At 46.3% G+C, this 13,642-nt stretch overlaps 1 protein-coding gene across 5 annotated transcripts in view; it reads left to right on the top strand.

The window, feature by feature from the left end:
- The window catches only part of TPM3 (tropomyosin 3), a 39,501-nt gene that overhangs the window by 8,562 nt on the left and 17,297 nt on the right, over positions 1-13,642 (top strand). For 2 of the 5 annotated variants that reach the window (XM_029581992.1, XM_029581995.1), the window contains 8 exons: positions 1,777-1,910; positions 2,382-2,499; positions 2,751-2,821; positions 4,141-4,216; positions 9,988-10,050; positions 10,316-10,385; positions 10,698-10,776; positions 11,306-12,113. In XM_029581992.1, coding sequence (XP_029437852.1) covers positions 1,777-1,910; positions 2,382-2,499; positions 2,751-2,821; positions 4,141-4,216; positions 9,988-10,050; positions 10,316-10,385; positions 10,698-10,776; positions 11,306-11,309 — 615 coding nt within the window. In that variant the 3' untranslated portion in view covers positions 11,310-12,113. Of the gene's footprint in view, positions 1-1,776; positions 1,911-2,381; positions 2,500-2,750; positions 2,822-4,140; positions 4,217-4,910; positions 4,987-9,987; positions 10,051-10,315; positions 10,386-10,697; positions 10,777-11,305; positions 12,114-13,642 lie in introns of those variants that run through there. The other 3 variants (XM_029581990.1, XM_029581994.1, XM_029581991.1) reach the window with 2 other exon arrangements.

Below are 13,642 nucleotides of genomic sequence, written 5' to 3' on the forward strand. Positions count from 1 at the left end.
AGCTGGGGATTAGAAGCTAAATCATTTTAGGGGTGTTTTTATGGCATATCTTTCCAACGGAAGAGTTCAAAGCATGTTCAGTAATATAGCAATTATAAGAATAGGTATTACAATTTAATGGGAAGAGTATCTAATGGCTAAAATGCAAAAGGATTTTTTTTGTGGGGGGAGGGGATTTTTTTTTTTCAAGGACTCTTGTTTGAAGCTGAAAGGAGCTTTGCAGAGTCAAGTCTGAACCAGTTTTCTAAAGGATGGGAGATCTAGTGTGAGTCTGTGGTGGGACAGATCCTGTGAGGTATCCAGGGACCATTCCTTTGTTTCTGCTGTTTGTTTGTTTTGGTTTTTTTCCGCTCACTGTGTAATCTAGCATTCCTGTGATGCTCACCATTGTCTTTCGTATCATATGTCGTTAGCCACAGATCAATCGGTTTGGTGGCTAACTCTACCTCCCCCCCTCCCCCCTCCTCTTATAAAACTTTCCTGAGTTTGCGTGTCCCACGTACACAAGTCTACATGTAAATCAGAGTAACTGAAGATCCAGTCTTAGAATATGTTTGAGGCTCGCCGTGCAGAGGAAACTGCCATATAGGAAGGGGAAGGCTTTGACTTCTGAGTTCAGTCACAGATGTACACAGCATTAGTGTGAGAGGCTTACGTTTCAGCCGCTGATCCGAAACAGATTTGTACTACTAGTCCTTCCCCTCATAGGTGGTGCTCAGCATCTTCAGGGTGGTACATTAATAGTAGTGTTGAGGAAGTGAATGCGGTAGGATGTGCATTAGTGGCTAATTTTCTGGATCTGGTAGCTGCAGACACCATTGCATCCTGGGCAATGAGCAGTGAATCCCCAGCCTCACTTCTTTTTAATGCATCTTTATTTTATCTTTCTCTGAAGCTGAGCTGGGGAGGGAAGCACTTCTTGCAATGACTGCATGAGGGCGTTTTAGGCAGGAAGTTACAAGAAGATAAGGCAGACGCATATTAAATGCTTGGGCTTGTGTTGCACTTAGAAGCTCAAGGCTTGGAATTATACAGTTCTGTCCTGTGAAGACACCTGCAGACATGTTTGTATACCTTCGCTTTATGGAATCAGAACTTCAATATTTCTGTGGTACATGTTCAGAGAAGTGAAGTTGGTGGTTCACCTTCCCTCATTTCTTTGTTGCTGAGAAACTATGAAACATGGCTACCGAACTTGACCAGAGTTTGAGGTTTTGCTGAAAGCAATTGAAATGATTGCATACTACTTTACTGGCCACTTCTCACTTTTTCCAGCTCTGTCCCATCTCATCCCCCACATCCAACCATTTTAGATTAAATGCCAAAACGTATGCCTGAGAACAGATAACCAGATTGCAGTTTGGAATTGTGGGTAGTGGGTGCATCTCCCCTGAAATGTGTAGAGTGAATGGTTGTACCCCAGATAGGACTGGGGCAACTGGAAATCCCCAGCTGAGCTGCTAGTTCCTTTCTGATAACATCATTCTTACACTTTAGCCCTGTTCTGTTGCTTGGTTGCCATGGAAACATCTGTTATTCCAGCACTGTTGGTGCCTCGGCATCTGGGATCCTTTCTGTAAGGGATCCTTTCTGTAAAGGATCCATGCTCATGTACTGGGCAACAGGGTGAGCTGTACTGTGCTGTGGTGTGATCTCCAGCGGGGTTTCCAGTGCGTGTAGTGCAGGCTTTTTGGGAAAGGTTCTTAGCATCACTCTGTGCTCTGTGGAGAGCCATACAGTTTCTTAGGGAAGTAATGGCCTCTTCTCTCTCTCCAGGCTGAAGCTGAGGTGGCATCCTTGAACCGCCGCATCCAGCTGGTAGAGGAAGAGCTGGATCGTGCTCAGGAGCGTCTCGCCACTGCGCTGCAGAAACTGGAAGAGGCAGAGAAGGCGGCTGATGAAAGTGAGAGGTGAGCTACTGTTTTCCCATCAGCGTTTCACCTTTTCAGGGTTTTGGCACTTTGGGAGGAAGAGGGTGCACCCTGTATTGACACACCAGGCACCCATAAATCTTTTTTTTTTTTTTTGAGGAGGCATGGAATGCCCTGTGGCTGAGCCGGGGGAGGCCCGTGTCTGAAATCTGTGGATTTCTAGCTCTTTGTGATCTTGCCAAGAATAGCAATCTTATAGGGTGTTTGGGTGATCTGTTGTTGGCATGTGGACGAGCCTAAAGATCACTGCTGAGGGTGGATACTGATGTGCTGCTCAGTTATACAGCACAGTAAGTTGCAAAAATATTTGTGGGTGCTCTGCTTGTTGGGAGGGTTAATGCTTTCTTCATATCCTTTAAAATAAAATAAAACACTGCAATTTGAGTGGAATCTTATCAAAATGATAAAAGGAAACATTTCTTTTTAAAATTCTTTGGCTCTTCTGGGCAGAGGAATGAAAGTCATTGAGAACCGAGCCCAGAAGGATGAAGAAAAAATGGAGCTGCAGGAAATCCAATTGAAAGAGGCGAAGCATATTGCAGAAGAGGCGGACAGGAAATATGAGGAGGTGAGGCGCACTGGGGTATATATCTGTTCCTAGATTTTTCAGGGGAAGTTGCCCACCATGATATGGAAATTTGCTGCTGGGTTCCTGGCCCTTGATACCAATAGCTTTGATTTAGCTGTGGTGGACCCTTTTTCTAATCTTATGAGCTCAGTCTTGACCTAGTTTACAAATTCATTTCTCTGGCCTTCCCTAAAGTCGCAGTTGCTGAGGACTTTTCACCATCTTGAGGCCTTATGTGTCTTCTGCTGTAGGTGGCTCGTAAGCTGGTGATAATTGAAGGAGACCTGGAGCGCACTGAAGAGAGGGCAGAGCTGGCAGAGTCGTGAGTATCTTGCTGACATCCCCAATACTCTTCTTGAGATGGAAGGGCTTGCCTGGCGATGCCCTTCCTCTGTGTGCAGATAACAGATTCCCTTTTTTTGCCCATGTTCATAAATTTGTGCTGTGTACTGCTTTGTTTGCTGTTCACAGCAGGCCATGGGGTAGCCGGGCTTCATTTATTGAACAGGGTTTGTATCCCGCCTGTCTACAATTCTAGGTGGTAACATCATCGCACTCGTAATAAAATCAAATATACATTAGAAACTCACCATAAAAATGATTTGGCTATTACTGGGTGACTGCTAAACCATATCCAGATTACCTATCATTATTCTAGCCTATAGCACTCAGCTGATATCTTTAAAAAAACAAACCTTGTCCTGTAGAAAGTCTGGCCCATAATCAGATCTCTGTCCCATAATCAGATCACTAGCCCTACTCATCCTTTTTGTTTCAAATGATAGTCCAGCAAGGCTACAGGTACTTAGAAGGCCAGATGTGTGCACAGCTGTCTTCAATAGTTTTGTTTGCTGATGAGGATGGGAGGACCTGGGTGTTTGCATTAAGTACATGATCTTGTAGAGACCCAATGAGAGAACATTCCTTATTGTTTTATCCTAGCAGCAGTCAAACTTGTACTGCTGCTAGCAACAGTACAGAATAATGGGCCAACTTTCTGTTAAGTGCTGTGTTACTTTGCCTTATATATATGAATTGGACCATGGCTACAAGGTCTATATTGTGCTTTTGCTTTTTGATATCTGATCAGCATTTATTCAGGTGTTCGGCCAACAGTAGATGGACTCAAAGGAATGCTTGATGTAAGGTGGTTCAGATATGGGGCATTTCTTAGCATTGAGGGCTTTAGGCTGTGGGTGGCCCCGGCTGCTGCATGGCTCCCTGTAATATCCACTGCCGGGTTGCTTTGGTTCACACGGGATGGAGGTTGTGAGGCTGTACCAATGAGATTCACCAGTCTTGTCTGTGCCAGGGGCTGGTGTGAGCCTACAGCATATAGAGGATCTTTGTGGTTGGTGTGAGCCTGGAGGTAGGGTAGGAACTATCTTTGGCACTGGTTGGGGGAGGGAAGAACCACTCCTGGGGCAGGTGGGGTGGTAAAGGGTGGAGATCTGCCCTCTCCCCTGCTGCTGGACATTTTCCACCTCACACATGCATGTTATGATCATTGCTATTTTTATTTTTCCAAACCTACCTTTTTTTTTTCCCCCCCCCCCCCATCTTGGCTTGTGTGTATTATATTGCTGTTACTCCTTCACCTGTACCCCTGGCTTGTACCCCTGGTGCGAACATCACTAACAGCCGATGTCGAGAGCTGGAAGAGAAGATGAGACTGATAGACCAGAACCTGAAGTGTCTGAACGCCTCTGAAGAAAAGGTACTAACCCCCTCTCCGTGCTGGAAACTGGCAATGTTGTGGCTGTCTCTCTCCCTGCCTCCTCCCAGCCTGTTAAACTCTCCTCCTCCTTTCTCCCTGCCTTCATCTCTCACTGTGGGAATGCTGCTTCTCATACAGCCCCTCTCACGCCCATGCATGGCAGCAAGTTTATTCTGTCAGATCGTGTATTACACGTCGTGTTCCCCCCATTCCCTACACAGAGCAGTGCGGGATTACTGGGCAGTGAGAGCTGCCTGTGGATTGCAGACTTTTTTTTTTTTTCCCACATGGGCTAAGGTTTATAGATGTGTGAAGTTCTGCCTGCTACCTTCTACATTATCTAAAGATGATGATGATGATGCATATCAGCTAGGAGGTTTGGTCTGAGCAGTCTCCAGTCTGCCGTGAGCAGAGAGCCTGAGCTCTCCATTCTATTTATTTCCCCTGGTGCTGTTGGCTGAAAAGCTGTGAGTGGGAGGTAGGGGAAGTAAGCAGAGCATAGGCAAATTTTTACAGACTACAGGTTCTTCTAACTTTAGCCATCTTCAGTTCTCTTTACATCTGGATTCACTTCTCTCTCTTTCTCCTCCATCCCTTTGTCTTTTGGTTCTCCCTCTCTCTTGTTCTTTCTCCTCACCTCAACTATCCTTTCCAAATGCTAAATCCTCCCCTTCTTTCCCCTATCCCACTCCAGTAAATGTGCTGAACTGGAGGACGAGCTGAAGAATGTCACCAATAATCTGAAGTCTCTCGAGGCTCAGGCTGAGAAGGTAGGGCTGCTCCCCAAAACTCTGGGCCCCCCCCCCCCAGCCCTTGGATTCCATATGATGGCAATGTGGATGCTGAAGATCTATCACTATCTAACTGGGCTAAAGGAGCATTATCCCCCAGCAGTGCATGCTTCACAGCCGTGTGTTCGTGGGCTAAAGGAGCGTTCCCTGTACGTACCCGGATCAGTCCAGATGCCTGGGTTTATGCCTCCCTTCCAGCAGAGGGAGACAGAAAAAGTTGCACTGGCATATAACCAGGTGTGCCACCTGCAGTCCCTCAGTATTTCTCTGTCTCCAGCAGATGGAAAGAGGTGCAATCCCTGCAGTCTGGGGAAGAAGAAAAAAAGATTTCAAATTCTGTTCGGTTATCCTCCCAGGAGGTTGCGAGGCCCTGATGGGGCTATCTCTCCTGGTGTTGAGGGAGACTAGCAGGAAGTCTGGGACCATTCAGTTGCCCCCGGGGGGGTGGTGAGGGTAGAACTGGTGGGGCCAGCTCCCTTCTCCCCCCAGCAGAACAATTACTCAGCAACAGCTCTTCTTTTGGGGGAAGTATTGTTAGGCTTCCTCAGTTTAAAGTAAAGTTTTTTTTTAAAAAAAAAAAGGTTTTCTTTAAAAATAAGGCATTGGGGGGGCCTTGGAGCAGCTGCTGTGAGGTGGGCATGTGGGCGGCAGAGTCTTGGCTGAGAGCGTGGCGCAGCAGGGCTATTTTGCCACATGGTCGGGCCTCTGTACAGTTGGCGCGGCTTTGGCTTATGGCGCGCGGCAGAGCATGCTGCTCGTGTGGTGTCCCGCAGGTGCTTCTGTTGCACCGGGCTGTGCTCCTGATGTCTCTTTGGAGGAGAGGGTGAATCGGGGCCAGCGGAGCCCATTCAGGAACAGCAGGTTAGAGCCAAAATGAGCACAGGGAGCATCTTTACCAGCAATGGCTCTTCCTCAGCCAGGTGCTGGAAAATTGGCCATGTTTTCCGGGGCTGAGGGCCTCTCTTGAGTTGCTTTGGGGGATGAGGATCTTCCCCCTTCTGCTGTTTCCGGTGCGGTAGGGCATTTTTAATCGTAAGGAGCCCAATTTTGAATGGGGAAGGGGATCATTCTGAGGATGTCAGATGATCCCGTGCCTTTTTCCCTCTGAATTTATCCTGCTGATGCACGAAGCATATTTTGGTGCAGAAGGCAGCTGGGGGCGGGCCAGGCTCAGGGGTCCTGTGCTCAGCAGCCTGCTAAGAGCTTGAAGTTCTGGGGGCCCGGTTCCACACAAGGCGTCCAGGGTCCTTGGGATGAGGACTGCTCTGGGCATTCCAGATTTCAACTTTGACTCTGAAGAGGCTCCGCAGGTTCCAGTGTTTCCGGATCCATCCAGGGCTGACACTGAGCCAACTGACCCCGATAAAGGTCCGGATGGGCCAGATCTGGATGAAAGATTGGGCCAGGTGCTAGTGGCTGAGGGTGATAACCCTAAGGTGGTATGTTTATTCCAGAAAGAGGAGTTTTGGCCCTTAATTTCACATGTCCTCTGAGGAGTGGACCTGGTCATGGATGGTCTGATGGGTCCATTGAAAGCTGTTCAGCAAAAGCTGTTCTATTTCACAAGTATGTAAAAAAAACGTTGGTGGTCAGGGAGTAGGATACTCCTGAGACAGGCCTGATGCTGGGTCGGGCAATGGCTAAGTTGTATCCATTGCTGGAGGACACCCTCAAGTTGTTGGCACTTTCTAAGATGGACGTGTCTGTGTCTGCAGTCACTAAAACTACCACTAATCCTGTGGCTAGTTCAGCGGTGCTGAAGGACCTGCAGGACAGGAAGTTGAAGATTCAACTCAAAGGATATTTGAGGTGTCTAAGTTGGGCATTCAGGCTGCCGTATGCAGAGGGCCAGTTTATGCTGGGTTTAGCAGTTGCAGGCCATGAAATTGCTATTTTCCATTGGAGGCGAGGCAGCAGTGGCCTATGTGGCGGATGCCCTTTATGACCTGATCAGAACGTCTTTGAGGATTATGATGTCTGCAGTTTCGGCCAGAAGGCTTCTTTGGTTAAAGAACTAGTTGGCGGATGTGTGGTCTGTCTCAGTTGGGAGCCTTACTGTTCAAGGGAAAGCTCGTATTTGGTGAGGACTTCATAAGATCAAAAGATATGCCATACTGGATCAGACCAAGGGTCCATCAAGCCCAGTATACTGTTTCCAACAGTGGTCAATCCAAATCACAAGTTCCTGGCCAGTACCCAAACATTAGATAGATCACAGGCTACCATTGCTTATTAATTACTTGGAGGAGCTTGTAAAGCATCTCTGGGAGACCAAAGGGCATAGGCTGCCAGAAGACAGGCCCAAAGGTAACAACGGGTCCTTGCGGGGTGGTCCCGGTAGACCCTCAGCGGAGGTTCAAAGGCAAGGTGCCAGGAGATCTCAGAGAATGGGTGCTGGCTTTGATTTGTTTCCAGTGCAACGCGAGAACGCCAAAGCACCCCGGTTCTTCAGTCACAGAAGAGAATACAGAGCAGAGGGTGTAGATGCTGTAGTGCTCCATTGGCCCTGAGGGATTCTTCTTTTACATGTTCCCTCCATGGCCTCTGGTAGGAAAATTAATAAGACAAATAGAAAATCACCCCAGCGAAGTGATTCTGGTGGTGTCAGAGTGGCCAAGGCACCCATGATTTGTGGACCTGGTCAACATGGCAGTGGATGGTCCACTGCGACTCTCGCATTTACAGAAATTTCTGCGGCAGGTTCCAGTATTTTCAGAGAAGGTGGATCGCTTTTGTCTCTCAGCTTGGCTTTTGAGAAGAGCCATTTGAGAGAGAGAGAGAGGTTATCTGGAGGATGTCATTTCCACCTTGTTGCAGGCTAGAAAGACTTCCATGTCTTTATCATATGTAAGAGTCTGGAAGGTCTTGAGTCCTGGTGCACAGGTGAAGGCATAGTTTCGACTCGGGCCTTGATAGCTCACAGCTTGGCATTTTTGCAAAAAGGTTTGGTAAAAGGCTTTGCCTTTAGCTGTCAAGGTTCAGGTTGTGACCTTGGGCTGCCTTTGAGGCAAAGTGCATGGACGGTCGTTGGCTACTCACCCAGATGTGGTTGGTTCCTTTGAGGGGCAAAGCATTTGTGTCGTCCTGTGCAGAAGATAATCCTTGAGGGCAGTGTCCTCTTTTCTCCCAAAGGTTGTGTCAGTGTTTTATTTGAACCAGACTGTGGAACTTCTAGCCTTTCCAGATTTGGATGTCAACACCGCAAGCTAAAGACCTACGATGTTTGGATGTGAAGTGGGCCTTGTTGAGTTACCTCAGACACCCTGAAGTTATTGGTGACTAACTCTTTGTGCTTTGGAGTGGTCCTAAGAGGGTCAGAAGGCTTCAATTTCTATGATAGCAAGATGGTTGAAAGAGGCAATAAGCTTGGCTTATATCTGTAAGGGGCATCTGGTTCTAGAGGGCTTGAGGGGGATCTGTTTGGTCTCGGGCGACTTCTTGGGCAGAGTGTCAGTTGGTGTCACCACAAGAAACTTGTCGGGCGGCTACTTGGAAGTCGTTGCACACTTTTTTGCCAGACATTGGTTGGATGGCCAAGCCCTGGAGACCATGGGCTTTGAGTGTTCTTATAGTGGGACTCTCCCAGTCCCACCCTAATTAGGGAAGCTTGAGTACATCCCAGGAGTCTGGACAGATCCGGGTATGAACAGGAAAGGAAAATTTTGGTTCTTACCTGCTAATTTTTGTTCCTGGAATACCATGGATCAGTGCAGAGTCCCGCCCTCTGTGGAGAAAAGTCCGCTCATATTTCTGACTTGATTCTGGTTTCTTTAGGATGCAGAGCTGCTTAAGATTTCAAGTTTGTTCTGGTTTGGATTTTTTTTTTATTTTTTATTTTTTTTTTTTTGGTTGGGGTTTAACCTCTTTTCCCCTTGCTCGTTTATGGAAAGTCATTTGAATTAAGGTGGCTATAGGGATATGCTTGGATAAAGGTCAATACTGAGGGTCTGCCAATGGCACACTGGTTTATATGCCACTGCCAGTGAAACGTCCTCTGTCTTCATCTGCTAGAAGGGAGGCATAATCCCCAGGAGTCTGGATTGATCCGTTATATTCCAGGAACAAAAACTAGCAGGTAAGAACCAACTTTCCTTGATCCCCAGTAGCACACGCTCCACAGTTGTGTTTGTGCAGAAAGCTAAGCTGTACTCAGATACAATCTGACACTGATGGACTTTGTACTGTAAAAATGAAATTGATCACGTGTCTTACAAAATGTACTTGGAAACATTCCTGCTATAGCAGAGCCTAAAAGTTGCTGATTAATGCTGGTTTTATGGTGAGAGCAGCCCCTCTGCAGTGGAGGGGGAGAAGTTAAATGTCTTTTCCTGGGTGCATTAGTGAGTGTGTTTAAAATAAACCCAAAGTTATCAAAAAGGCAGAAAGGAGCTGATAGGTTTGTCTTGACATGGAATATAATGGGATGACAGGGCACTTTGCTGCTCTCCATTATGTTGAGGAGATGTTGGCATTTTTGCATCTGAAAGAAAGGAGTATTCATGACAGGTGTTCGCCAGCACGTTGTCCCATTTTTAGTATCTGGTGCAGATTTTTCACAAATTTTGACCCCCATGTCATGTGCTTTGAGGCTGTTATTCCCTGGGGATATGGGAGAAAACGCAGGGTCTTGGCATAATGTATTATGCTGAAGTCATTGACTTGTGTGGGAATGCTGATGCTACAGTATAGTCCTTCATAACAAGTCTCCTGGTGACTTGCCTACATTGCAGTTTGGTGTCATAGCATAGTGTAAAAGATGAGGTGCAGTGGGTGATGCCACAGGAGCCCACAAAGAGCTGGAAGGTGGGGGCTGGCAAGGGGAGCCTGAGAGGCACTAAGTTGTTATGGTGGGAGGGAGGCTCATGGAAGGAGGCTGACACAGGAAAGGTGCTGAGGGAGAAGGCCTGGAGGTGCTACCTGAGTGTGCTTATTCTGTTATCTTGGTTGCTGTGATTTTCATTGTGCTACTTCTGCCCACAGTACTCGCAGAAAGAAGATAAGTATGAAGAGGAGATCAAGATTTTGACAGATAAACTGAAAGAGGTGGGTGGAGGTGAAGTTAAAGTGCGGTGCATGTTAGCGTCTGTAATCCATGGCTTGGTCTTTGGGGAGCTGTGGAGATGTGCTTGGAAGTTTGAGGTCTGTTCGCTGCTTCCTCCTGGATCCTCTACGGGGCTAGAAATGCATTAAATGTTGCTGAGCTATTCCAGAGAAGGGGTGAGGGCTTCTTCAGCTGTGTGTGTGTCAAGAGCGGTGTCCGGTGCTCTGCCTATTTCATGCAATCTGGTTATACGTGTTCTTTCTGCAGGCTGAGACTCGTGCAGAATTTGCTGAAAGATCTGTAGCCAAACTGGAGAAGTCCGTTGATGATTTAGAAGGTATGCAATTAGTTCAAATAAGCAAAGTTTGAAGTGTTAAAGTAACTATACCAGATTGATTCAAGTCATTTTGAGGCATGGCAGGCAGTGAAGATTAGTGCTTGGGCCTTGCTGTTTCTGTAGCTGGGGTGGGATTAATTCTCAGGCTGTGCTGCTGCTCTACATATAGTTGTTAACGAGATTTCTGAGATCATTCAGTGCTGTGACCTTCACTTTCATCAGTTTCCTTAGTACCTCCCTCTCTTCTCTCTACCCTGTCCTCGCTGTTTCTGAATATCTGTAACCACCTCCTCCCTCCTGTTGGCTCTTTAGATGAACTTTACGCTCAGAAACTGAAGTACAAAGCCATTAGCGAGGAGCTGGACCACGCCCTCAATGACATGACCTCCATGTAATTATACTGTGCATCTTGCAGAGGGCCACCTCCGCTACTTGGGGGCTGGAGAGAATGACCAGGCTTCTGCTTGTCTTGATGTGGTTTGATTTTTGTAATGGGGGGAGGGGGATGTTGAGTTTGTACGCCTAAGCCAGTCAATGCTAACCCTTCTGGGCAGAGAATTCAGAGCCGTATCTTGGACAAGATGCTAAGGAGTGGCTGTGACCTTACCCATGGATACTAACAGATCACTGTGGATTAGCATGTGCTGGGGGGTTGGGCCACTCTGTCTGGGGTCAGTGGGGGCTGCACAGAGTCTGTGTTAAATGCTGGGACATGAAAACTGCTGTGACCTGCTTGGCTTGTGGTTTGCGTGCCTCTGTTTTCATGCTCTGTGTCCCTGGTTATACTGCTTCGTGCCTTCCCCATGTCCTCTGACATCCCGGACCAGCATGGCAGAAGTGCCCTCTCCTTTGCAGTGCAGAAACAAACTAAATGTACTCTTCTTAGATTCCTTTTCCCCTCTGTGTTTTCTTTCTCGCAGATAAACCTGGTGACTTTCCGCCTCTGATTTCTCATCTGTGTCCCCTCGGCCATGGTGGTTCTCTGATCAGCCTTGCTCTCTGTGTCCTGTCCTACCCCCCCTTTTTTTTTTTTAAACACCGGGCACAATTTGCAAACCATGTTGTATAGAAACTACTGTAAAAATAAATATTTTTCCAAATGCAGTTAGGAAAAAGTGCTCTTAACATTTTCCAGGAAAAAAAGATGCAGTACAGAGTTAATATTTTGCAATGCCCTGCCTGCTGGGGGACTGTGATTCTGAAATCGAGACTGGCTATATAAATGGATGTGCGTGCACCCAGGGTATTGCCTGAGCTGAAGGAAGAGAGATTGTGGCAAGAGGAACTTCTAATGAGTCTGACCCTGGGATTCGTTCCTCCTTGCAAGCACATGAAAGGGTTACCTCACTGCAGCAATGAGATACTTGGCACGCTTCCCCTTCTTGAACTAGCAAAGCCTCAGAAGCAGCGCTCTAGCTAGGAGCCCTTGGGAGAGGCCACATTCTGCAGAGTTTTACAGATAATTCTGCTCCTATCCTGGAGGAAGAATGAAGGTCACTCATTTCTTGGAGCTCTGAATGAACTTTGCTGTGTTGCAGAGGTTAGAGTCGAGCAGAATAACCAAATGTATCACTCCATTCATCTAAAAGGGATACAGTCTAATTATAACAAATTTTTTTGTTCAGATTTGATTAATTACCTTGCCTGAGGCTTCAGGCTATGAACAAACTAGTCCAAAAAAAGTTATTTGCAAATAAGAACTAATAAACAAATTAAACAGTAAAAACATTTTAAAAACAGCTGAATATTGCTAACATGGTAATCCTTAAGGAAATATAACAGTTAAGATCAGCATTTATCTTTTAAATAACGAGGATAAGAGTCTTCAGATTTCAAATAGTTTTGTTTAAGGGAAAAGATGCAATTTTTAGTCTGCATCCCCTTATAGTTAAGTGAATGGGCATCTGAAAATCAGACCATGAACGTAAAGTTCGAATCGGGGTCTCTCTCAAGTTTGGAAGTAAGATAGGTAGGCCGTACATCGTGAAGGGCTTTAAAAGCCAACCACAACTGAACTAAGCGCTGTAACAGGAAGCTAGTGAAGATGGGAGATCATTGCCTGAGGTCAGGTAGACAGCTGAAGGGGGTGTACATTTGCATGACAGCGTGCATTCATAAGGCAGGAGGTGGGTGGCTGGTAGTAACCCCCGCCAGGGATCCCTGACTCCTATTCCTTAGAGCCCCACTGACCACACGATGTGTCAGCCAGTGCTTAGCTGGGGGGGGGGGGGGGGGGGGGGTGTATGTATATATCTGTTAGTGCTCTCCTGATGCTGGCTGCCAGGGGGCACTTTCAACAGTGGAAGGAGAACTGCACAAAAGCAGCATGCTCTGTCTACAAAGCCCTGCAGGCACTGGAAGACAAAGCTGTGGGATCAAGGAGAAACCAGGCAGTTGCCCTGTGGTTTTGAGGCAGGAAGAAAGGGGACACCCGCTGGGGAGGCAGGCAGACTGCTGGCGTTGGCCTGAAGAAGGGGGAACACATTCTCCATTGACTTTCCAATCGTAGTAGCTAGTAAAAGACTGCCATTCACCAGGTATGGTTGATACGATGGACCAAGTGTGGATACATCGGTAACATGCTTTTCCAAAATCATGCAGAAACTTTCATTTTAGTGTGTTATTCCTCAGCCAGTTTGCAATAGACAAAGTTATTATCTTATTGTGTTTTTCCTACTGTTTTCTTTCTCTTCCAAGTGAATCTCAAGACTACTCAATTTAGTTTAGAAGGAAATGACAAATTAGCCACAGGACAGTAATTATCTACCATAGGATCTAATGGATGTTTGGTTTTTTGTTTTTTTTTAATCATGACTTAAAAATGGCATGCTTACAAAAAAAACTTGGAAAAATTCTCTCCTAAGCAAGGAATTTATGATGGGTTTTTTTTTTTTTTTAAAGCTAACACATTTCCATCAGATTAGGCAGATATGGGTCCAGAGAAACATCTGTAAACCTTGGAGGGTCAAAAGGCAATCTGTGGTAGGCCAAAGTAGATTCAAAGAATTATTTAAGGATAAAACCACTTTTAAGCAGAATGGGTGGTGAAATCTTCACTATATATAGATAGGGTTAGACTAAGTTGTAAACTCCTGATTATTATGAATAATTGCCTGGATTAATTAGAGGCAGGCTTAATTTTAGATAGAAAGAAAGCACTGATATTTAACCTATAATATGGCTCAGATGTATGTTTCAATGCATGAAATCAGTTTTATTGTTACTCACACTGGAAAAAATCAGTTGCCCTGTCATCT

Source organism: Rhinatrema bivittatum, chromosome 16, assembly GCF_901001135.1.
Source record: "Rhinatrema bivittatum chromosome 16, aRhiBiv1.1, whole genome shotgun sequence".
NCBI lineage: Eukaryota > Metazoa > Chordata > Amphibia > Gymnophiona > Rhinatrematidae > Rhinatrema > Rhinatrema bivittatum.